The sequence below is a fragment of the Lepidochelys kempii genome, chromosome 16 (genome assembly GCF_965140285.1).
Source record: "Lepidochelys kempii isolate rLepKem1 chromosome 16, rLepKem1.hap1, whole genome shotgun sequence".
Taxonomy (NCBI): domain Eukaryota; kingdom Metazoa; phylum Chordata; order Testudines; family Cheloniidae; genus Lepidochelys; species Lepidochelys kempii.
This window is the reverse complement of record NC_136395.1, coordinates 6,216,007-6,240,918: the sequence shown is the minus strand read 5'-3', so window position 1 is coordinate 6,240,918 and position 24,912 is coordinate 6,216,007. Positions and strand designations below refer to the sequence as shown.

The 24,912-nt window shown below is 53.0% G+C and overlaps 2 protein-coding genes and 1 long non-coding RNA gene across 11 annotated transcripts in view; 2 read left to right on the top strand and 1 right to left on the bottom strand.

Annotated features, from left to right (window-relative positions):
• Positions 1-1,880, top strand: part of POLE3 (DNA polymerase epsilon 3, accessory subunit) — an 8,878-nt gene extending 6,998 nt beyond the window's left edge. For 3 of the 5 annotated variants that reach the window (XM_073314459.2, XM_073314457.2, XM_073314460.2), the window contains exon 5: positions 194-406. In XM_073314459.2, coding sequence (XP_073170560.1) covers positions 194-354 — 161 coding nt within the window. In that variant the 3' untranslated portion in view covers positions 355-406. Of the gene's footprint in view, positions 1-193; positions 407-904 lie in introns of those variants that run through there. The other 2 variants (XM_073314461.2, XM_073314458.2) reach the window with 2 other exon arrangements.
• LOC140899260 (uncharacterized) overlaps positions 1-24,912 on the bottom strand; it is a 27,143-nt gene extending 2,231 nt beyond the window's left edge. Inside the window, exons 1-3 of one of the 2 annotated variants that reach the window (XR_012155258.2) lie at positions 24,736-24,912; positions 11,410-11,539; positions 7,275-7,363 (exon numbers count right to left, since the gene is read on the bottom strand). This is a non-coding gene — a long non-coding RNA (uncharacterized LOC140899260). The remainder of the gene's footprint in view (positions 1-7,274; positions 7,364-11,409; positions 11,540-24,735) is intronic. The other variant, XR_012155259.2, reaches the window with a different exon arrangement.
• The window catches only part of ALAD (aminolevulinate dehydratase), a 36,925-nt gene continuing 21,687 nt past the window's right edge, over positions 9,675-24,912 (top strand). For 2 of the 4 annotated variants that reach the window (XM_073314455.2, XM_073314453.2), the window contains exons 1-3: positions 9,675-9,780; positions 21,651-21,798; positions 23,855-23,905. In XM_073314455.2, coding sequence (XP_073170556.1) covers positions 21,686-21,798; positions 23,855-23,905 — 164 coding nt within the window. In that variant the 5' untranslated portion in view covers positions 9,675-9,780; positions 21,651-21,685. The remainder of the gene's footprint in view (positions 9,781-21,650; positions 21,799-23,854; positions 23,906-24,912) is intronic. The other 2 variants (XM_073314454.2, XM_073314452.2) reach the window with 1 other exon arrangement.

The window sequence follows — 24,912 nt, the reverse complement described above, 5'->3', positions numbered from 1 at the left end:
CTGTAAAGTCTATCACCACAACTCAAATAACAGGATGGGTAGCAGCTATCAAGAGGTTCAGTGCTCCATTTGTTGTAAGCCTGGAGAGCAAGGGGAGACCCTGGGTCACAGAGATGGGAGCCACCTGTAGATTGTCCCTACAATGGATATAATGACATATGTGTATCCAATTGTAGTTCTCTTGGTCTGTTAGTTTACAGGCGTGAGCAAAAAGGAAAGAAAGAAGCAAGGAAAGACAAAGACAAGAAGGCAGACTCTGAGGAACAAGACAAGAGCAGGGAGGAGGAGAATGATGAGGATGATGAACGGATGGAGGAGGAGGAACAAAATGATGATGAAGAGGTGGATAACTGAGCTTCCTGGAGAGACGGGCCCTCTTCCTAGGGATATAAATACTGTAAATCAATCTTGTTGTGTCCTCTTGTTTTCCGGTGTCCAGCAAAGCTCCATGTTGTTCCTCTGAGGCCCATACCTCCTGGCTTTAATTCTCAGAAGTAGGTGGACACCCTGATGAGACTTCCAGCTATAGTGGAAAGGTCACGTCTTCCCCATTGCATGGGGCACTTGGCACACTCTCTCCAGATTCTGAAAAGCCATTGATATCAATGACTGGTCTTTAATACTGGGTTTGTTCTGCGATGCAAAATGGAATTTCCAAGATTCTCACAGAGAAAGCTGTGCAGGAGAATCTGCAGAAAAGTGTTGAATAACTTTGTTTTTGCTACCTAGGTCTGAGTTTGAATTTAATAGGCCTCAGGCCTGTTGCATTTAGGTTGTACATAATATGTTAGAGCGGTGCCATAATGGTTTAGAATGCTGCACACATGAGGATTTTGTATGGGGGGGGGATTGAGGTTGTCTTAGCTGGATCCTTTCATTCTGATCGTGCCTTCTCTTTCCAAAGTGACTGAGAGACCCAGTAGGCAATACTACTGTACAAGGATCAGCTCTCCACAGGACTGACTCTTCTGCCCAGGATCAGTCAAATTCAAAGGACTGTACTGTGCTTCTGTAACATAACTTAATACCGTAAGTGCTTATTTTTGTTTTAAAAAATACTGAGAGCCTGACAAGGTTTTATAAAAATATCTGAAAGAAAAGAAACTGCTAAGAAAGCTTAACTGTGTCCCAAGTGTGACACTGGGGGAAGGTTTGGACTGAGTTGCTGGCAAACTGTTTTCCCAAGGTAAGGTGGATCGGGCCTATGGAAGTTTAAAGGAAGCGTCATCCCAATCTAATTGTTTTTCCTAGTAGTAGTAGTTTTGGTCTCTGTTCTTGAGGTCTTGCTCCTGAACACCTTCCCCTTTTACACGTGGAGAAGGTACTTACTGTGAGGAGCTCATCCTTTAATAATAACCCAGTTCTGTGTAGTCTTTAAAGAAGAATTTAACCCTGCTATTTGAGCTAAACTTAAGTCTGACAAAGGAAAGTTGGAAAAATTTGAAATAAGTTTAAAATTGTTAAAAATTCACCAGTTCTGTTGATATACCAGTTAAGACATGAATGAGTGCTTGTATGAAACAGCACAACTTTGTTTTTCGCTTCTGCTGGACCAACACATACACAGCAAACATTGTAGGAGCTGTGCTGCCCTCCCGTTGCTACAGCTGTGATAACGCCTACATGAGGATCCCAGATGGAGGAAGTCACTGTCTGACAATCACCAAAGATCTGGTGTTCAGCTGCTGCAGGACTACACATTTAAAACAATTTAAGTTGTGACTGGCTCTGTAAAGATGTTCAGTTATGCAAGCAGATCATTCTTGCATCTCTGTTTTTCTCTTGTAATACATACTTGAGTTCCATCTCCTCTTGAGAAGGAACAATATTTTATTTAAATAAAAGCCAAGTTCTCTACAGAAATGGGTCCAGTGCTTACTTCCTCCAGCCAGTAATAAGCTATTTTCAGTTACACAACCACGAACTGCCCATGTAGCCAAAGACAGGTGCCAACCTCACATAAAATTGCTAAAGGAGTAGATGATAGGAGTGGTTTTAACTGGGCACTTCATCAGATTTCTGCTGTGAGCCAGTCATGGCAGCTTGGATCCATAAAGGGACCTGTGTGTTGCAAGGAGTAAATCAGGAGGAAGAAGACTCCATGTAACCAGGGAACTCCTCCCAGATGTAGGAGACCCCAGTTCAATTCCCTTCTCTGCCTGATGCAAAGAATAGGCAGAGGTGCAGCTAGCCCTCAACCATGACACAGGGTGGGACGGTGACTGGTGAATTTCCAGTGAGCGACAACAGCAGTCCCGTTCCGCCAAGGCCACCACCTCACCTTACATGTGCATCTTCTCTAGGGGCCAGGTGCCCAATTAGTGGAGCCACACCTGTGCGGCTCCACTAATTAGAGGGGTGGCCCTTCCTTCTCTCGTGTGCGGCCACCCAGGTGCCTGAATGGAGCTCGCAGGCCACCACAGTTTGAGAACTTCTGAGCTGAAGCAAACTAAGATCACTTTCCTCCTGAATGAGAACGTCCCCGCAGGGTTAGCGACTCTAACATCATTCCTTTGGTAATTGGTTCAGTCACCTTCACTTGTCTCAGGGCCCCCTGTAGCTAGGACCTGGGCTGAGCTGCTTCCCCACAGGCCCAGCTGTCTGCCCAGGGCTGTGTTTGCTGTGGGATGCCCTGGGAGGGCTCCCCCAGCTCGAGTCACCGTGCTCCTAATGGCTGGGCTGGGCTGCACCGCGGGGGATAGCTCAGCACCCAGGCAAAGCAAGGTTTGAACAAGGATCATCTACCTCTCAGGTGAGTGCTCTAAACTATAGAATGACTCTGGTTTTGGCCCAATTGATTATTAAAGTGGAATAGCTTCAACAAGAGTGAGTGAGTCTCTCCTCAGAATATCCCACAGTGCAGTGGATAGGGCACTCATTTGAGAGGCCTGTCATCAGGCTTGACAAAGCCCTGGCTGGGATGATTTAACTGGGAGTTGGTCCTGCTTTGAGCAGGGGGTTGGACTAGATGACCTTCTGGGGTCCCTTCCAACCCTGATATTCTATGATTCTATGATCTTACTGAGCTTGTAGAGAAAATCTAGTCCATGCAAATATCCTAGAGCAGTGTTTCTCAACCTTTTTGAGACCAGAGACCGGCTTGTCAGGGTGCTGCTCCATGGATAGGTCATTGAGAAAAGCTGTCCTAGACCTTTCACAATCTGGGTTCAGTCAAACCATAGAACTAAAGCAAAGAAGTGAAGGGATGTTAGGTAGACGGTCGCCCTTCACTCTTCATTCACCTGGCTGGATCTCTCACCAGACTGCTTTGCTTACTGAGTCCCCTACTAAGGCTGAGGTGGTGCTTGCTGGGAGAATGTGAGGTTTCAAAGAGCTAGTAGCTTCAATGTTGTTTATACCAGTCCAAGATACTTGCTCACAATTTATCCAGTCAGCCTGCTAGCCAGAAGTACTACAACACTCTGCTATTGCTGAGAGCCCTCGTATCCACATCTGCAACAAATTAATTCTCTGGTTGGGGTGCAGTCTTCTGGCCAACGTTATAGGTGCTGACCTAGCCTCAATAGCATACAAGCTGCTGCCTCCCAGCTGGATTACAGCAATACAGGTTTGTGGGCTTGAAAGTATGAGCTCTGGCTGGCACAACAGGTGCCCGTGTCTCCTCAGCAACACAGTGTATTAGGAGTACATCATCCTTGTCCTTTGCTTGCTATGCTGGCTTCCCATAAAATACTGCATCACATTCAAGGTCTTGGTCCTTATTTTCAAAACATTTAATGATATGGTTGTAGGATATCTAAAGAAATTGTGTCATGCTCTGGGACCATGCGTGCTCCCACCAACTCTGATCCATTGGCACAATGCTACCATGAGGGTGAAACTTGTCTTGGCAGGAGAGGGGGGCCTTCTCAGAGTCAAGATCTATGCAGAACCTTTCCAGTCCAAGTGCAGATGCTATTTCCAAGACTTCCTCATAGGGAACCCCCTGGAGAGTGCCTAGCAGGAATCCACTCTGGGGGTGACCAAGGGGTGGATCACGGCAGTGAGGGCTGAGAGAAAGGTTGCAACCTGCTTCCCAGCTGCAGAAGAGCTACAGCTCCTGCTGTCTGGGAATCCTGAAGCAGCCAAGGGTCCAACAGAACCCCTCAATGGGGAACAAAGGGGGTGCAAACTCCCTCAGTGGGGGAGCAGATGCTCAAGTCATCACCAGCTCTGTTTCAGGAATTCACTTCCTTGCTTTGGCATCGGAGTCTAGACGGTTGTTAGGCTGTTCCTTTAGTAAGACCAGTAGGAAAAGGACTATCCCTCAGCTTATTCATACTGTTCCTGGACTTGTCAGCAGATGATGCTCAGCCCCCTGAAAGCAGGCAGTTCACGGCTCCGGGGACGGTCCCGCAGTATTGCAACCAGGAGCTGGATTCTCCCGTGTGTGTTAGAGAGTTTCTGCCTTTCCAGCAATCCTGACTAGAATGTAGATCTACTGTATACATCAGCCTTCGTAGCTGGGCTTCATTTCACTGCTTGATTTTTCTATACCAAAGTAGAAAGAATTCTTGTTTGGTTTGTGCATTGCCTAAGCAGCCTTCCTCCCGCTCCTCCATGCCCAAGCTCCTTCCTTAGCCACATGGTGCGGGGAGCCATTCAGCTGTTCAACCAAACTTCGCTCCTCAGATTGCTGGAGCTCCAGGGTGATATTGATCAGTTGCTTCAGGTTGCTGTTAATTTGCACCCATGTAATTTAAGTTCCAAACACATCACTAACAGCTAGCCTCGACTACAGCTGGCCTCTGCCCCTCCGCATAGAGTCGCTCTCCAGCCAGAGAATGGGTATCACAGAACAAAAGGGTGGCTAGGAGGCAAAGAATTAACTAGTTAAAATGAATACGCCAAATTCATCCCTTGTGCAAAACTCCATTGACCTGGTGGAGTTCTAACAAGGATGGTGTTGGCTCAGTCTCCCTTTGGGGAAAGGGTGTCTGTCTGTCTCAGGAGTCACTGCGTAACACTTCTCTGAAGCCCACCCTGGGAAGTTCCTGAATCTTTAGAAGTTGAAGTTGTGCAGGAACCCTGATCTGGCTTGGCCACTGCAGAGGGTGTTACCATGCAGAGATCTGGGACAGGAACGTGATCAAACTAGCATCACCTGATCCTAAGGGGTGGATTGAGAAATGGCAACAGGGCACCCTTGCAAGGCAGGTTAGCTGGCAGCATGTGCTGGGAGCTGGTGTGATGTGTGGCTGGCTGGCTAAGGCAGTGGCAAAAGTTGCTCTCATCTTCAAGATGAGATAAATCAGAAAGCTAATGATCAAGTGGGAGTCTCTTGCTTTACGACCCATCATGTTCTGACCAACCTACTTTGTAGTGTTTGAAACGCCCATCCTTCCCTTTGCAGGCCTGAGCACTCTGGTAGAATATGTGTTATATCACACTTAATATATCCTCACCCTCAAGGGACTCTTTGAGTTAATGGTTGCATTTGGGGCTGGCCCAGTACAGTCACAGGTAGGTGACCAGATCGTAACAGTAAAATATCAGAACGGGGGGAGGAGGGGGGGGAAATGATGTACTGTTCCCACTGCTGAAACCGGGAGCAGAGCTGTGAGATGCCCCTCCCCCAGCAGAAGCTGGGAATGGAGCTATGGGACTGAAGCAGAGCTTGGGGCTCCTCATGGCTCTGCTCCTGCTTTCAGTGGGCCCCTCAAAGTAAAGCCCCGGTGCCCCCCACAGGGCTGAAGCCAGGAACAGAGCTACAGGGCTTCTGAATACCCAAGCCCTGGCACACCCAATTAGGCTGAAACTGGGAGTGTTTTATGGGGCTGAAGCCCTGAGCCCCAGCGCTTCCCTCAGATCTAAAGCCCTGAGCTCTAGCGCTCCTGAGGATCAGAAGCCCAGAGCCCTACCCCACCTCTGCCCTGACCCGCTCCCCATGGCTGCAGCCCTAATCCCCCCCAGTAGCTGAAGTCCGTAATGTCTTGTTCGGATTTATGGACATTTCAGAGTTATGGACAATCTCCGTTCCTAAGATGTCCATAACTCTGAGGTTCTACTGTACCAAGTTTTAAATTTTACCTGGATAACAGGAAAAATGGTGTCCTGATCGAGGACCCAGGACAAAGGGTTAAATATCAGGACATCTGGTCACCCTAGTCGCAGTCTTAGTAGCTGAGTATAATCATCTTTGCAGCATTCCAGAGTGGTAATCACTTACAACCCAGTTACTGAGAGATGCTAACTTTCTTTGAAGTTCTCCTTCCCCCCCACCAAAGGAGGCTCTTATGAAAAGCCCTCTCCTATGCCTTGCTTTCAATTCGCTGTACAAACTGCGTTTGCCCTTCTGGCTCAGGTAGGTCATCAATTTAACTTCTGATATAAGGGCCACCAGGGAACTAGTGCAAAAGGACAGCCTCTGTCTGATTAGCATTGCCAACTTTCTAATTACAGAAAACTGAACGCCTTTGCCCTGCCCTGCCCTTTCCATGAGGCCCACCCCTTTTCTAAGGCCCCACCCCTACTCACTCTATCCCCCCTCCCTCCGTCACTCACTCTCTGTCACCCTCCCCCACCCTTGTTCACTTGCTCATTTTCACCGGGCTGGGACAGGAGGTTGGGGTGCATGAGGGCTCTCTGGAGCAGGGCCAGGGATAAGGGGTTTGGGGTGCAGAAGGGGATTCCCTCTGGGCTGGGGGGTGGGGCCGAGGGGTTTGATGGGAAGGGGCTCTGGGCTGGAGCAGGGGGTTGGGGTGTGTGAGAGGGTGTGGGCCTAGGGTGGGGACAGGGATGAGGGTTTTGGGTGCAGGAGGAGGGTGAGAGCTACAGCTGGGGGTGCAGGCTCTGGCCTGGGGCATTCAGAGTGCGGGAGGGGACTCAGGGCTGGGGCAGGGGGTTGGGGTGTGGGAGGGGATGTGAGTTGCGGGCCCTAGGAGGGAGTTTGGGTGCAGAAGGGGACTCAGGCTTGGGGCAGGGGGTTGGGGTGTGGAAGTGGGTTCGGGGTGATGGCTCCAGGCAGTGCTGACCTCAAGCAGTTCCTGGAAAGCAGCTGGCATGTCCTTCCATCTCCTAGGCAGAGGGATGTCCAGGGGGTCTGCGCACATCTCCTCCCCTGCAGATGCTGCCCCCACAGCTCCCATTGGCTGCAGTTCCCAGAGCAGCACTTGCAGGTGGGGGGACAGCACTTGGAGCCCCTGTGGCCACCCCTCCGCCTAGGAGCCGGAGAGACATGCCAGCCACTTCCCGGGAGCCAGGGACAGAGCCTGCCTTCCCCGCTGCGGCCAACCGGACTTTTAGTGGCCCTGTCAGCTGGATCTTTAACTCACTTCTTTGGTCCAAACAGGTTCTGTGCTGGAGTTCCATATGATGGAGAGGTAAATACTGGCTCCTCCCCTGCACTGGTTTTCCATTCCTGCTGAGAGTAGAATTTGAGGAGAAAAAAAAGACTACAAATACATTGGTGTGTGGAAGGCAGCAATCTCTCCAGCTGCGTTGCTACAGTACCTTGCACAGTGGGGCCCAGACTGTGAGTGGGGCCTTTGCTGCAATCCCCATGAAATTCTCCAGCTCTTGACTTTACCAACTCACTAAATGGCCTCTGGGTCTCTAACCGTTAGCACACTCTGAGGGTGTGGGGTAAATTTGGATTTAATACAAACGGAGGGGCTGAAGGGTGTAAATGTGAAGAGGAGACTTATTCCAGCATAAGTAGCTCTGCCCCTAAACCCAACACCTGAAAGGTAAGGGTTACACAGGGCAGACTTCTAGCAGCAATAGAAAAGGGCCTTGCCCTTCACTTACAGTGCGTGAAGGTGGAGAATACTGCATGCTAAGACAGCATGGTCTCACTCCAAGGCTTCCTTTATGCTTCAGAAGTAGCACAGAACTAAATCTACAATCCCCTTTTCACTGTCAATAAATTATTGAAGTTTCATTTGCAGCTGCTAAGTGCATCGTCACCAATTCTCTAGCTAGGCCTGAGACATATCCCCATTTCTAGGCTGCTCAGTGCCCAGCAGGGCTTTGCATAGCAGGGTGCCCATCTCTGCAATGCAGTGAGCAAAACTTGCTGTTGCTTATTACTACAGCCACATACATAGGGTGCCTTAGCCCCTGAAGTGGACACATGGGAAGGGATTAGGAGTCAGATCCTAATTGTGATCCTCGGCAGGTAGATAGAAATGAAGTAGCCTCTGATGGATTTGAAGCTGCCTGTAATCTATGAATACAATGTGCTGTATTTGTTTGTCTGAATATTGTGAAGGTGTTTATTCATACTGGATTAATTCAATAGCTGGTTGGTTGGGAAATATACGCATGAGGATAGACAATAGCCCAGGTACAATCTCCACAGCAACCACCCAGGACTATTCACTGGGATAGTCTAACTCTGTCCCCCTCATGGGCTCCATAAACTGGCTTAAGGCAGACACAAGACATGGCCTGTCCAATAAAGGGTCACACTCCCTAAACAGGGGAGACAGAGTTTGGAACGGAGATGAACCCAGACTGAAAGTGGGGTTCCTGGGGTTAAGACAGGCCTGCCTAAGCCTTCAGATGAGACAGATATACCTGTAGATTGTGTTATTGTGTTTAAAGCCCTTTGACTCTATGCTTTGTTTCTGCTGTTAAGAGTAAACAGTACTTTGTTTTAGAAAGGGTGTTTTGTGTTCTCCACTGGTCACTATTCCTAGTAGAAAGAATTGCAGGCACCATACCCAACCAGGCCTGCTGAGCAATCATGGTTGGTGCATGGGGTGGCACCTGAGACCCAGTCTGCACAGGGAAAATCACAAGATTCTGTCCCAGGGGGTGAAGCCTCGAGGCCTAAGACCCGGAGGGGTGCACTCAGAGTGAGACCGCAGAATAGGCAGAGGTGCAGCTAGCCCTCAACCATGACACAGGGTGGGACGGTGACTGGTGAATTTCCAGTGAGCGACAACAGCAGTCCCGTTCCGCCAAGGCCACCACCTCACCTTACATGTGCATCTTCTCTAAGGGCCAGGCGCCCAATTAGTGGAGCCACGCCTGCGCGGCTCCACTAATTAGAGGGGTGGCCCTTCGTTCTCTCGTGTGCGGCCACCCAGGTGCCTGAATGGAGTTCGCAGGCCACCACAGTTTGAGAACTTCTGAGCTGAAGCAAACTAAGATCACTTTCCTCCTGAATGAGAACGTCCCCGCAGGGTTAGCGACTCTAACATCATTCCTTTGGTAATTGGTTCAGTCACCTTCACTTGTCTCAGGGCCCCCTGTAGCTAGGACCTGGGCTGAGCTGCTTCCCCACAGGCCCAGCTGTCTGCCCAGGGCTGTGTTTGCTGTGGGATGCCCTGGGAGGGCTCCCCCAGCCCGAGTCACCGTGCTCCTAATGGCTGGGCTGGGCTGCACCGCGGGGGATAGCTCAGCACCCAGGCAAAGCAAGGGAGTCCATGGCTGGGGAAAGGGGGAGATGCAGGAAAATCCGGATCTGAAAACCCAGACCCTGGCCTGTCCTTAAACATTTTTGGGGGGTGGAGGAATGGTCTTGTGGGGTGCAGGGTCTGGAGCAGGAGCGGGAGGGCGCTGGGGGGCGCAGAGTCCCGGGGTGGGAGGGGCCCTGTGGGGTGCAGGGTCCCTGGCGGGGGCTGGGGTGGGGCTGTGGGGTCCCGCGCAGGAGCCGGGCGCGGGGCGCTACAATCCCGCCGGCTGCCGCACGGGGGCGCTGCGCCCAGCTGGCGGAGGGGCGGAGTCGGGCTGTGCGGGGCGGGGCCCGGCTGGTTCCGGAGGGCGGGGCCCCCACGCGGAGCGGTGCGGAGCGGAGCCGGGACAGCGCGCGGCGGCGGCAGCGAGGCCCAGGTAAGCCCGGCTCGGCCCGGCCCGGCCCGGCTCGGCTCGGCTCGGCCCCGCCCCCCACCGCCCTCCAGGCCGCTGCTCCGGCGGGTCCTGGGCCCCTTTGCACGAGGTGGCGGGCAGCGCGCCGAGCCCGCCCCGGACTAGTCCGGGGCTCGGCTTGGAGCTCGCCGCCTTTCCCCGGAGCTCGCCCCTCCGACTGGGCCGGGCGGGAGGCTGCTGGGTGCGGTGCATCTGTGGGGCGGCTCCTTCCTGATTCGGCCCGTGCCCCGGCTCTGCTGGGCCCAGGAGACCCCCGAGGTCCCTCTGGCCGCCCGCAGCCCTTGGGCCCGGCTCCCGTCCCTCTGCAAGGGCCGCTGGGCCTTCTGCCCGCAGGAGCGGCGGGAGCAGTGCGGGCCCCGAGCCGCTGCAACCGTGCGGTGCCCCCCGCAGAGACCACTGCTCCGGGGGGCAGGGGACCCGGGCTGCTTGGGGGTGTCCCGCCCCCGCCAGGGGCTGCTCTCCGCCGGGAGTAGGCGCTGCGCCCGGGGCTGTACACGCCGTCCGAGCAGGAGGAGACGGTCGCTGTGTGAGGCAGAAGCTTGTTCTTTCCGGATGTTCCCGTCTAGCTGTTCAGCACCTCAGCCGCGGGTCAGATGGCTTCGTGGGCAGGGGAGTGTCAGACCTGCGGGTGCCTGAATCATGAGGAGCGTGAAACCAAGTCCAGGGTCTCCCCCTTGCCCCCCTGTGTGATCTGCTGTCCTGGTGATTTAACTGTTGGCATTTCCCCATTTAAAACACACACATTGCAGTTTTCAAATGGGCACTCCAGCAGGCTACTCCCTCCGGGGCACGGCCGGCTGTTCGGTGTGAGAACCACTGCAGGTGCTGTGTGTTGGCCTGTGACATCTCACACGTCCCTAGCCTGTGTGCAGGGCCTATAGATAAGGACTGCTGTGTCCTGCACAAGCACTGTCTAGGCGTTGTCAGTTCCCAGAGCTGAAGGCACTGGCGGTGATATGAAATAACCATCAGCTAGAGGGGGTCATCTCATGCAAGCCTCAGGGCTACCAGCAGGCAGAGGGGCAGGAGTGTATTGGACAAAGCCAGTGGGTTTTTGAGTTTAGAAAAGCAGCAGATTTTTCTCCCAAGCAATTAACATACTTGGGCACTGCTAATCCTGCTACCGTGCGTGAGGGTGCTGGGAAACCCTCGCCCCCAGCCTGGCTTTATATTTATGTAGCATTTTCAACTATAAGCGGATCTCCGTGATTCAGTTCAGCTGAAACGAGCCATGGTCTCCTGACTTTGGTCCTATCCACTTCCCAACCCCCACCCTCCTCCTCCTCCTGGTCAAGCTTCCCCCACCCCCTTTTCCTTATCCTGTGGGCCTAGAATGACTGGGAATGAGCTGCTGGTTTTGCGCTTGCAGGACTTTTGACAGTCATTGTCTGTGAACAGACACTGTTCACCCTGCACGGATGGGTGGGGTGATGTGATGCCCTATGGTATGCTGGGTGCTCAGTGGGCATAAACATTAAATCACTTGTACATCAGTGGGTAAGGAGATTACAACATTCCAGCATTTAACCTCTTTCTTTGAGGGCACCAACAGCTACCTCATGGCCCAGGGGAATTTGTTGCTTCTTGACTAACCTGATGTCTTGGGCAGTTGGAGTTGGTATCTCTAGGGCAGATAAAGACATCTGTTCTCGTGATGATTGCCCAGCCAGTTGCCTCCATCTGACTTCTACCACCACAAGTGTGTGGGATGGGGGATGATTATCTGTAGGGGATGGTTAAATGTGTTTGCACTATCACCAAACCTCTTTGCATAGATTACCCAGAGAAAAGTGGTATCTTGCCTAACAGAGTAGCATGCTATTGTGGACTGACCAGTCTCTCCCCAGTTAATGATTCCTCATGATTATCCTGTAACAGTCCGAAGGTCGTGACCTTAGGGTGACTTTAAAGAACAGGCTCATTCACTATTCCTAATCTTTACAATGGGTTCAGTAGAAACAGCTCCCCACAGATGATCTGAAAGACAGGTTTATGGCCTACCTGTACATTTACTGCAGTGCTTTTGTACCACAGTTCCAGGTGCCTTAGAAACATCATAGATCGTAAACATTTCACCAGAAGAACAGACTCCTGCTTGTTGTATGTGCGCATGTCCTTGACTAAAGCCAGCAGCATGGATGGGTATCATCAGATCCCCCTAGAGCACTCCTGGGTATCTACCTGGATAACTGGACAGACCAGTGAGCAGTGCTTGCATCTGTGTGAGAGTGGGAAGTTTTCCCTAGGGGGTGTGAGGGTCTCAGCAATCAATTTCTGCAAAATTTTTAACAATGTAGGTCTAATAGCGTTTCTAGACATAAAGTTACAAAGAGAAGCACCAAAACGTGACCAGTGCAGTGTTGTTTGTCTGAGTGCACCACTGCTGTGCCCATGCTCTGGCTTTTCCAAAGCAGCTACAGGTTAACAAAAGTGACAAGACTGGTCAGTTTCAGGCTGCTCTTCAGATCCTCAGCAGTGACACAACAGTCATGTTAATTTCATAATGCTTGGGAGGAAAACTTTTGCCAAGGCAGAGGCAGGCACTGATCTTACTCCTGGGAAGGATCTATAAAACAGGCTGACGGGCAGATTAGGGGAGGCAGTCCACTCTTGCAGCAGTCAGAAGGCTCTGGAGTAGGGAGACAGTCAGAAAGCTCCTTCCTTCTATCGGCATCTAGATGAGAGTGGTAGAGGCTGGTATGAAAAGCGGAGCCCTGCACAGAGTCCCCAGACAGCATCCTTGGCCTTTCCATGCTGGTTTGGCAGGGGCTGGGCTCTTCCCCAAGATGGGCTGCTCTTGGATTTTGCTGGTGGAACCCCCGTTCCCATGGAATTTGTATCTCCCTGGCTTGTGGTTTAGGGCTTGTACACACTAGCACTTACGCTGCTCTGGAGTGTGAATAAGACACACACACACACCCCCCAGCGATGTAAGTTGCACCCTCCTAAGCCTCGGTATGGACAGCACTATGTCAGCGGGAGAGCGTCTTTACCAGACGTGCTACAGCAGCACATCTGCATCAGCCCAGCTATATCTTCTAGTGCAGCCTAGCCCTCAGGCTCCTGGCTAGTAGGCACCAGGTAACATTTTCAGGCCCTGGCCATAGTCCCTTTGCCTCATGTGGATGGTATTGTGGATCCGCAGCCCTCCTGTCCTTGAGGCTTATGAGAGAGTCCATGATCTTCCCACACAGTATCCTTCCACAAGCATCTCAGGGTGCTGACACCCAACTTCTCAATGCTAAACTAGCTATTACCCCTGTTAGCGTATGTACCAAGTGACTCCATGATTCCCCACTCTCACAGTCCCAAATAAATGGATGATGCTCCATCAGAATACCTGACATTTATAACACTTCTATAGGGCCTCCTTCCCAAAGGGCTCTGATGTATCTTCCCTCTACAGAGATGCACATGATGGAGCTGGATTGCTCACTCCAAAGCATGTGGAAAACTGATCCCCAGCTGTCTCTGGGGTGGAACAACAGCCACACTCCGTACTGGCTTAGGAAAATGAATGAAGGGTGAATCATAGGACTGGAAGGGACCTCGAGAGGTCATCTAGTCCCATGCCGTGCACTTATGGCAGGACTAAATATTATTTAGACCAGGGGTGGGCAAACTATGGTCTGTGAGCTCCTGCTGGGGAGCGGGGTCTGGGGCTTGCCCTGCTCTGGCACTCCAGCCGGGGCACTGGGTTGGGGGCCGCACTATGTGGCTTGGCCCTGCTCCAGTGCTCCAGCTGGAGCACTGGGTCAGGGGTCATACCATGGCCCCGCTCTAGTGAGATCCAGGGTTGGGGGCCACACCATGCAGGTCCCGGAAGCAGCTGCATGGCCCCAGTCTGGCTCCTATGGCCCCCTCCAGCATTCCAATAGGTAAGCTGCCAGGCAAATGCAAATGTGCCTGTGGATGGGGCAGCGTGCAGAGCCACCTGGCTGCTCCTCTGCTTAGGAGCCAGAGAAGGGACATGCCACTGCTTCCGGGAGCCGCTTGAGGTAAGTGCCACTCGGAGCCTGCACCCCTGAGCCTCTCCCCACGCTCCAACCCCCTGCCCCAGCCCTGATACCCCTCCCATCCTCCGAACCCCTTGGTCCCAGCCCAGAGCACCCTCCTACACCCCAAACTATTCATCTCCAGCCTCACCCCAACCCCAATTTTGTGAGCATTCATGGTCTGCCGTACAATTTCTATTCCCAGATGTGGCCCTCAGGCCAAAAAGTTTGCCCACCCCTGATCTAGACCAGGGTTCTCAAACTGGGGGGTGGGGACCCCTCATGGGGTTGTGAGGTTATTACATGGGGGATCGCAAGCTGTCAGTCTCCACTCCAAACCCTGCTTTGCCTCCAGCATTTATAATGGTGTTAAATATATTAAAAAGTGGTTTAAATTTATAAGGGGGGTTGCATTCAGAGACTTGCTATGTGAAAGGGGTCACCAGTTCAAAAGTTTGAGAACCACTGGTCTAGACCATCCCTGACAGGTGTTTGTCTAATCTGCTCTTAAAAATCTCCAATGATGGAGATTCCACAACCTCCCTAGGCAATTTATTCCAATGCTTAACCACTCTGACAGTTAGGAAGTTTTTCCTAATGTCCAGCCTAGACCTCCCTTGCTGCAATTTAAGCCCATGGCTTCTTGTCCTGTCCTCGGAGGTTAAGGAGAACAATTTTTCTCCCTCCTCCTTGTAACAACCTTTTATGTACTTGAAAACTGTTTTATCATGTCTCCTCTCAGTCTTCTCTTCTCCAGACTAAATAAACCCATTTTTTTCAATCTTCCCTCATAGGTCATGTTTTCTAGACCTTTAATCATTTTTGTGGCTCTTCTCTGGACTTTCACCAATTTGTCCTCATCTTTCCTGAAATGTGGCGCCCAGAACTGGACACAATACTCCAGTTAAGGCCTAATCAGCGCAGAGTAGAGCGGAAGAATTACTACTCGTGTCTTGCTTACAACACTCCTGCTAATACATCCCAGAATGATGTTTGCTTTTTTTTTTTTTTTTTTTTTTTGCAACAGCGTTACACTGTTGGCTCATATTTAGCTTGTGATCCACTATAACCCCCAGGTCCCTTTTAAGGCAGTCATTTCCCATTTTGTATGTGTGCAACTGATTGTTCCTTCCTAAGTGGAGTACTTTGCATTTGTCCTTATTGAATTTCATCCTATTTACTTCAAACCATTTCTCCTGTTTATCCCTACATACTTGTATTGTTTGTTTATTATATTCATCCTTTGTAATTTGGCCTAGTTTCTACTTTTTGTAGGACTCTCTTTTTGAGTTTCAGATAATTGAAGATCTCCTGGTTAGCCAAGGTGGTCTCTTGCCATAGTTCCTATCATTCCTACGCAGTGGGATAGTTTGCTCTTGTGCCCTTAAAAATGTCTTTTTGAAAAACTGTCAACTCTCTTGAACTGTCTTTCCCCTTAGACTTGCTTCCCATGGGATCTTACCTACCAACTCCCTGTGTTTGCTAAAGTCTGCCTTCTGGCTTCCATTAGCTTTATTGTACTGTTTTCCCTCCTATTCCTTAGAATCATGAACTCTCTCATTTCATGATCACTTTCACTCAAGCTTCCTTCCACTTTCAAATTCTCAACCAATTCCTCCCTATTTGCCAAATTAAATCTAGAACAGCCTCTTCCCTAGTAGCTTTCTGCCCCTTCTCTTTCCATTTGAAACTGGGACAGAATATAATGATCTGGGCTGAAATTAACGACTGGGGGTCCTGGCCAGTGTCCCTAATGTTGCCCGTACAACTAAAATACCATGGGATCTCTACCTATTCCAAAGGGACAGGGTGCTAGATTTATATCTCCTCTGACAGATCCCCTCTGCACACCACCACCTAGCCCCATGCTGCTTGGTACTGACAAGGGAAGAACATGACCTGCTAAATCAGCCACTCCCTGCCACACCCTGGGCCACAAGAGAGGGAAGAGAAAAGAACAGCAGAGTTTTAAAGATGTCACTGGTGTTGACTTTCCTTTGTTTGCAACCTCCCTGCTGCAAAAACACAGGCATGGCTCATGGTCTCACTAGCCATTGTCAGAACTGGAACATTGCAACAGCATCAAGCTGCTTAGGGGATTGCTTTAATTTGCCTTTCTGGACACAAATGGACAATCTTGGTTTGCTATGCCAGACTTTAAGACAAAAGGAAATAGAAGAGGACTAGGAAAGAGATGAAATAAGGTGGAGAAAGGAAAGGACACATGGCGGGATGGGGACACACAGTCTCACCTCCCACGTGGTGTTTGGCATTTAGCCAGAGCAGGGGAATTGATGGTATCACCTTGGTCCCTTTTTTCTGGCCTGATCTGATCAGGACTTTTCTCGGGATTAGGACGACAAAGGCCTAGCAGCGTTCTGGAGGGTCCCAGGAGACTGTGCGGCTGGCAGCCATGGTGGTAAAACTCACTCCCTTCCCCTGCTCTCAGCAGTTGTTGAGTTTTCTTTTTCTTCATTTTCCCCAAAAAAGGGTCTTTTTAATGACCCCCAAGGGGAGCAATGGGTGGAATAGTCTATCCCCTTATTATGTGGTCACCAATTAGACCTAATTTTCAATGCACCAATTTTGGTCCATTGATTTCCAGTCCCACACTTCATTTGTTTACCAGACATGATCTCAGCACAGTCCTTGAGTTACATCAGTCGGCCTTTGTGTTTGGACTAATTCAATCTTTGTCTCACTTTTGTACCTTTTCCCATCAGCATTTGTTGTTATGGGTTATTGTGAGACTTTAAACTTTTATAAGAACGGCCATTCTGGGTCCGACCAATGGTCCGTCTAGCCCAGTGTCGTACTGCTGACAGTGGCCAGTGCTAGATGCTCCAGAGGGAATGAACAGAACAGTCAGTCACTGTGTGATCCATGCCCTGTCGTCCACTCCCAGGTCTGGCAATCAGAGGCTTCTCCCAGCTGAATTTACAATTAGGGTAAATTGGTAGGCCCAGTTATTACCACGCCCCTGCCTGTGGAAGTCAGGTTTGGTGAAGAGGCAGCTTTCCCCGAGACTGGAATATCTGCCCTGGTCACTTCCCAGGCTGCCCCCACAGGAGGCTTTCCTGAGGTTTGTGTCCGAACCTGGCTGTTCTTGAAAACGTGTGTTGAAGTAAAAGGGGAGCCAGGTCGCTTCCCTTCCCTGCTGGTCTCTCGTTTGGCTGATGTGGTGTCACAGTCAGGTTAGCTTCACCTCTGCATGCACTGGAGCTAGGACTGGCCCTGGGGGCTGCAGGCAGGATCCTGGGCTGGTATCTGCCTCTGGGGTGTGACTGTCTCACCCTGAAGCGGAGGTGGAATGGCTGTTCTTGGAGTGAGACGCCCCCAGCAATGTCTCAGATCAACCACACGCTCTCCAGAGAGCTTTGCAGAGGTGTCACAGTGAGTCCTGTTGGACACAGAGCAGGACAGACCCTAGGCCCTTCTGCACCGAGCATACAGGCCCCTACCACACGAACTGAAGGAGCTGTTTGCCTTGATGTGGGCTGTTGCTAGTGGGAGATCTGGCCATGTGCCTTGGCTGCACTTTTGACGCATTTTTGGCCAAAAATAGAGACCTGAGTGCCGGAGCTTGGATCTGAATGGGGGTTGCTTGGATTTGGGCTGGTCCCTTTGGCCCATTTAGATCCAGACATTTTAAGACCAGAAGGGAGCTTTGGATAGTCTAGTCTGACTTCCTATACAACGCAGGGCAGAGGGTCCCCCAGTGGTGCCTGCATCCGGTCCGTGTCTTGTGACCGAGCTAGAGCCGATCTCTGAGAAGGGCCCATGGAGAGAGGGAGGGTGGTGGAATCAGAGGGCAGACATGGACCTAACCCTCCCCAAAGCCCTCGAGGGGGTTGGAGCCAGTGCTCTGGTTTGAGGTTTGGGGGAGGTTCAGAGGGTGGTGAAGGAAGCTGTCTGCCAGCTCTAGCCCTGGGGAGAGGGGGATGTCATGCTGTTGCTGAGAATTCAGGGAAGGGTCTGATACCCCAGAAAGCCCCATGTAGCTCCCAGTGTTAACCCTCCTGTCTGGTGGCCGTCGTCCAGGACGCTACCCCCCCAAGGCCATTTAATGTCATGGTGTCTTTGAGCTCCATGGACTTGGACCCCGGAATAATCCCCAGGCGCTGGGTCTGGGCTCTGCCTTACTGCGTGTGCTCTGCTCAGCGCTGCTTCCCCCAGCATAGCTCTGCTCTGTGTCATGCTGCCCGTGGCAGGGCCTCTCTGCTCCTCCTGTACAGGGGGCTCTCGCTGTCCCTGCCTCGCATGGCTCCAGCAGGGAATTGCAGCCCAGGTTGCCAGGAAGTCCCCGTAACAGGACTGTATCTTCCCTCTGCAGAGACGCACACAGTGGAGCTGGATTGCTCGCTGCAAAGCATGTGGGAATCTGGTATCTGACTGCTCAAACCCCCATCTTCCCCCGCCACCATGCGCCTGCTTCACATGACTGACTTCGTTGTCTTAGCTCGGCCTGGCCGAATGCACCCACCTGGCCAGCTCCGTTCGCCTGGGCTAAGAGTTGCAGGTGACCTCCTCTGGGAGTGATGGGCCGGCATTTCCCATGCAGCTGAGTCTGGTTATGAACTGTCCTTGACAAGGCCTTAATACAGACATGACGATAGCACCCAGACAGTCCCTACTCCTCCCTCTCCCTTGCAAGCCTCCGCACATCCCCTTTTGGGGCCACCTGCTCTAGGCACAGTTATTTTACTGAGCAAAGGCCTTTGAGCAGCTGCTCAGTCTGGTTTTTCCAGAGGCTCTGCCCCCTCTTGTCTCTCTGGCTCCTCCAGCCTTTTACAGCCAAGGGGTGAATTCTTAAAGCCCCGTTGCACCGTCATTCTCCAAATGAGCTGAGCTTCTGCGTCCCATATCCCCTCCCTTATGAGGCAGAACTGGAATGCAACGTAGCTGCGGGTTCCAGGCTTCCCTACTATCCTCCCGCCTTCTGTGGATGAGTCGATCTGCCGGGGCTGCTTCCTGCAGCAGTAAGTTGGTAACATCGCTGAGAGTTACGGTCTGGCTGCCCGCAGCGAGGGCAGGACCTGTGGCTGTGAGAGCCGCTCCAGGGAGCGTCTGTTCTCCTCTCCCGGTGACTCCACACGCAGCACAACTCTTTGGGGATTGGCTTGTCAGGTCCTTACCTGGAGCGCTTCGCTGCCGGGTTCGTCATGGCTATTCAGTGCTTTGCTGCTGACAGCAAAGGCAGGAACCCCATGGCTGTGTTCGTGTTGGGCGTGCCCACAGGCCCACCCCGGGATTGGAGCCCAGTGCGCTGGGTGCTGTATGCTCTCAGCACTGCGCCTAGGAGCTGGCAGGCTAGGCTATGACTTAGCTGGTTCAGCATGTGCTAGAGTACAATTGCTTTGTCTGGACTAGAATTCTAGAAGAGACGACAATCCAGCCACAAAACACTAAATCATAGTCCAGACAAAGCTGGAGACGACAGATGCTGGGTGGAGCACAAGGTAATCAAAAGGCTGGCATAGACTAGAACTCAACCTCCCAAACACAGCCCTTAGCAGATAGGGGCTAGTTGGCTCCTGCTCATCTTTACGCGAGAGCTTAATCGGAGCATGGGGAAAGATCTGTGGGATTGCTTGTCAAAGAAGTGGTCTGGGCCATGCTGTTGGAAGGGACCAAGTGCTTGGTGTAGGGCACGATCCTGCGTGGGCCTGGCATGGCCATGCTGACTGGGTCAGTCTTTTCTAACTCTTATTTCAGAAACAAAATCTCTACCCCAAGCAGAGTTTCAACCCTGAAAATGAAATCCTGGAGGTCCGCAGGGGACTACGCAGTTGCTGTCGATCTTACAAGGAAGGGTCTTGGATACTGTCTTCATGGGTGGGAGGGTAAAAATAGATAGATTTCACTGTCAGTGCCTGGTCTCTGGTTTTCACATCTGCTTCTTTCTCTTACTGGCTGGGCTCCAGATTCTCTAACACATGCTCAGTCATTCTGCTCCTGGCACTTACCCAAGGTTCTGTTTTGCCCTGGGTGCTGGAGGCAGTGTGACCTCTAGGACTAGCCAAGGTCACTTTGACTGGCAGCAGAAGGCCCTTTGTGCACAGCTGCCCTCTGTGGCTATGCGGGAGGTGGAGGATTGAGGGGGCTTGGGCAGGTCCCCCTGGATCTTGAGGGGCTGGCTTGTGCACAGCTGGACGCTGGCAGCCTCATTCTTGCTGCATCTTGGGGTTCTCTTGGGGCCGAGGGTTGTGAGGGATGTAGCCTCTCCCTGGAGCTGTGCGGCTCCGTGTCCGGTGCTGTGTTAATGGACGTGGAGTGGGGAGTTCCCACCATGGCACTGACGGGAGGAGACGGGATGTCGTGTCAGCCTGGCCCATTGCAGCTCACCAGCACTGGCAGCTTCGGAGCCTGCCTGTTGGATAGCTATTCAGAGCTGGCAGCTGCCTCCACCACCACGCTGAGCAAACCAGCGGTCGTTGTCCAGGCGTCTTGTGTGCGGCAGTCACTGCACTCAGCCTGCCTCTCCTGGCTCCTTCGGGGACCCCCGCCCGTGAGAGCCTCCTCTTCTCACAGGAATATCCGGGCTGCAGTATCCACATGTCTGCTTGAGGGGGTGCCTCTGCTTTTCCTCCCTGACGCAAATACAGCCTTTGCAGAAGGGTCTGGCACTGATAACCCCGCTGGAGGGGCTCTGGGATGGGCAGTGTCCAGCCCTGGACTCAGGCCAGGAAGCACTGCTAGGCCAAGGGACCAGTGACCGTGTGAAGGTTGGACGGCAGGGCTGGTAGCGATGGTTTATCTGCCTGAGAACCTTCGGAAGGGGATTCCTGGGGAGGTTGCTGTCTAGCTGTAGTGGCTTGCCAGATATCGGACCATAATGCTGCTGATCGGATTCTCATGCTCTTTACTTCCTCCTTCAGTCATCAATTGATGTTGTCAGCCACGCTCTCAAGAACATGTAGAGCTAGAAGTGACTGTGTTCTGCCTCCTGCAGCTCTAGCAGTCTGTGGCAGATCAGCTGCTGAAGCCCTGTTGTGATTGCTGTAGGAGAGAAGCCAGGTGGCCATGGGAAGAACGTGATCTGCATGACCTAAATCGCCATACTAACCAGAGCTGAAAGCACGTGGTGGGACTGGTGTGCGGATACCTCCGGAGCAGTACGTGGGTCTTGGTCCTGTGAGCCGGCAGTTCAGTTCCTTTTTGTCCCTGTTACCTGGGACTGGGTAACTAACGGATACAGGAATTAGCGTCACTGGTGCATGAATGGTGCTGGTCTGGGGAGATGTTCCTGCAGCATCAGCAGTCCCTGAAGGGTTAAGTATGTTTGAGCGAGACCATCACAGCTGGATTCTTTGACCCAGCTTCTCCAGACTCAGACGGGCTTTTCAAGTGGGAGGTGTCACCAAGTGCCTTCTGCAGAGTTCAAGGAGTGGAGACACGGTGTGGTGTTGCTCTGACAGCCAGCCAGGGGTGGTTGGTGGTGACAGATGTGGATGGATTGAATAATTCACCTTTTCACCCAGAGATCTTTGAGCTCTTTGCAGAGGCGGGTGAGTATCATCCATGTTTTACAGATGGGAGACCGAGGCACAGAGTCTCTCTGGAACCCAGGTCTCCTGGCTCCCAGCCCAGTGCCCTGTCCACATGGCAAATCACAGGAAAGCTTGGCTTGAGTATCAGTTGCTGTTGACTGAACTGTGGAATTGTCTCCCGAGGGAAGCAGTGGAAGCCCTTTGCTTAGCCCGCATGTAGTGCTCGTGTGTTCCCACGGGGCACAGCCTGTCAGAGGCTGCCTGGAGCCTTGAGGGCTTGAGGCACTTGCTTCAGTGACTCTCCCTGGGGTGCAGCCTCTAAACTGCTGTTTCTCCTTGTGTGTTTCAGGCTCTTCTTTCACAGCCCGTTGCTGAGTTTCCAGGATGCAGGCCCAGTCTGTGCTTCACAGTGGCTACTTCCACCCTGTGCTGCGCTCCTGGCAGACCTCGGCCACGGCCTTCGATGCCTCTAACCTCATCTACCCCATCTTTGTCACGTAAGTGAGGGCTGGAGCCTGTGCTCCCAGCTGGGAAGGCGAGAGGAGATCTCTTGGGGACAGACAGAGCCCGTGGAGCAGCTTCCTTGCTTCAGAGGAGGTCACACAAAGGGGCAGCAGCTCCCGGCTAGTGTACAACCCCTGAGTCTGCAAGCCACCCACCTAGGGACGTGAGAGCTGCCATCCTGAGCAGAGCCGTGGTCCCTCTACACCAGCATCCTGCCTTTGGCTGAGTGTGCAATGGGAGGGGCAGGGCAGCTGCTCTGAATTCCCTTCGCTGTGGAAGTGGCCATGGGCATGTCACCCCATAGTAACCTCTGTCTCCGAGGGGAAACTGCTCACTGCCACCCTTCCCTGGACCTGAATCAGCTTGTCATCTGTGACTGGCCTGGCGCCTCCCCTGGGGCGGTTTTATAACCCTCCCAGAAATGCCAGGGCTGCTGAGCTGAGATGTCTGTCCTGGGGCGGCAGAGCCTGTCTGCATGCACTGCCCAGTGGGGGCGGTTTCTGATGTGGTCTATGGGACGCTGGCAGGCTTGGAGCTGTACATCCCCTCCTCAGCATGCTGTGTTTCAATGAGGCCATGACCCCTGTGGAATCTGGTGTGACAAAGTGGGGATTTTCTCTTGTTATGTGAGCGTTACTGTTTTGTATGAATGCTGTGTGTGCCTCAGTTTCCCCTCAGTGTATTGCACCAGTATCTAGGTGGTGGGAATAAGGGTGTGTGACTTTTGTGGGGGTTGCTCCTGCACAGATGCTGCACAGAGGGAGAACCAGAGCCCTGGCCCTGGGCTCCCCTCCCCCCAAGATGGACTTGGCTGAAAGTCACTGATTTCTGTGCTAACAAGTTCCTGTCCTACGTTGTGTTCCTATCGACTAATAAACCTGTTTTACCAGCTGGCTGAGAGTCAGGGTGCAGGGCCCTCTGGCTTCCCACAGCAAGTCCTCATCTGGTGCAGCCACGCCAGGGTGCGTGGTCCATGTAACAATGAAGCGCTGCCCAAATAGATCCGGCTCCAGCCTTTTAAGAGCCCTCTCTATGGCTGCACAGCTGAATGCTCTGAGGTCAGACCCAGAAACATCGAAGCTGTGTAAGCTTCTTGCCCTGGAGACAGTCTGCTCACAGAGAGGAGGCTCCTCCAGAGTCCTGACTGGCTTCATAGGGAGTAGTTCCAGAGCATTGCCTGGTGACGCCGTGACATCTGTCTCTTGGACGGTTCACCAGGCTGTGAATTTGCTTCATTGTGAGCCCCTCCCTGAGTGGTACCTGCCACAGCCTCTGGGGCTCGGGGTAAACCTGGCCTGGTTGCTCTCAGGGCTGGGCTCTCCTGGGCAGTGATGTTCTCTGCCTGTGCTGGGAAGAGCCCATGCAGATGATCCTCTGTAGCTAGCACTGGAGGCAGAACTGGCCAAGCGCTGGTCTCTGCCCGCTGCGGTGACTCTTAAGGTGGCACTTGGGACGAAGCTTGCTGGCCCTCCCAGCTGCAAGGGAAATGCAGCGTGTGCGGCTGGGGTCGGGGCTTCCTCCTCTCTTCTCCCCGCTTCCGTCCCCCCAAGAGCAGCATGAGACCCTGCGGATCAGGCTCAGGAAGTTGAGACTGTAACCCCTAGGGAGCCGGAGAGCTCCCTTTGTAACCTGCCTTGGCCCTGCTGTTGCATGGCCTTGTTCTGCTCTGTGGTGAGTTCCCGGTGGCTCTGCACTGCAGCGTTGAGGTCTAAGCTGCTGGCCCCCAGGTGGATGATGCTTCGGCTCATTGCAGAGCTCCTGCTCTGGGACTGGAGTGGCAAGGGGGTGGGATGCCTGTTCCTGCTGCTCTCCAGCACTCCCAGGCCCCCAGGGAGAAGGAAGCTGCCTGGCATTGGGCCCCGGACGCTGTGTTTCTGGGAACTGAGCAGCTGGTGCAGGGAATGGCTGAGCCCAATCTCTGACTCGCTCGCTCAGCTGCCCGACTTTACACACAGCCGACATATCCGGTCACGGGGCTCTCCCTGCTTGCAGCTTCACTTTGTGGAGAGCCCAACTCTCACTGGCTGTTTGTCCTGTTTGACTCCCCAGTGACAGCCCCGACGCAGTGGAGCCAATCGCCAGCCTCCCCGGACAGGCCAGGTAGGAGTCTGCGGAGATCCTTGTGTTAGGGCTGTTCTGCAATCCGGACAGTGCTCCCTGCCGTGCACCTTATCTCAAGGGACGGGGCCTGAGACTGCCCAGCTCCAGGCTGCAGGGGTCAGGGTTGGGGGCTTTTATTGGCCATTCTGTGTCCTCCATCTGGGTCTAGCCAAGGACAACGGAGCCCCCACTGCCTCCATGTTGGGGATGCGCATGGCACCCAGCAGCCGGAGGGATTCTGGGAGCTGCACAAGGACACGGGAGGATGAACTGAGAATACACCTCCAACTGTGAGCACTCACTGGGGCACTATGGGATAGCTACCAGGAATTCCCATAATGCACCAGTTAATTCCAGTAGCAGCAGGTGTTCCCTTTTAAGGCTGCTCTTCCCGTAGAGCGCATTGGCCCTGGCCGAGCCATGGATCTTACCAGGCTCCTGGCAGCCATGCTCGGAGGCTGCCATTGTTGTCAGCAGGGCTCTGGCCTGGCTCCCCTGGCACTTGTGGAGGGGGATGTCGTGCCTGAGAAGTGGGCAGTGGCAAGGTGGGAGCTGGGGGCTGGGGTTTTTAGAATAAAATCCCTGCCCGTTTAAGTCTGGGGGACCTTGGTGGCAGGAGCTGGGGCTGAACAAGGGCAGTGCCTTCTGCCCTGTCATGCCCTGGGCCTTTCTGCCAGCAGCGGCGCTGCTGGGCTTGGGGAATTGGTCCCGCTCACTGTCAGGACGGAGGGCAACCCTCTGAGACCTCTCCCCCACCCCCCCTTCCCCCCCAGTGGGGTGGTGGCTCCCACAGACGCCCTCCATGCATTTCCTGGCACTGCTGGTCCTACCTCCAGAGCCGAAGTCGTGTAGAGCTGAGCCGCAAGTGTGAGGCTGGGCAGGGCCTTGTAATGAACGGGGAGATAATGGAGCGTCCCAGGGCAGAGCCCTCGCGCTGGGCTCGTCCCCAGGCAGCAGATAGAACGGCCAGCCAGCCTTGCCACTGCCCCCTGCCCCTTGGGAACCCC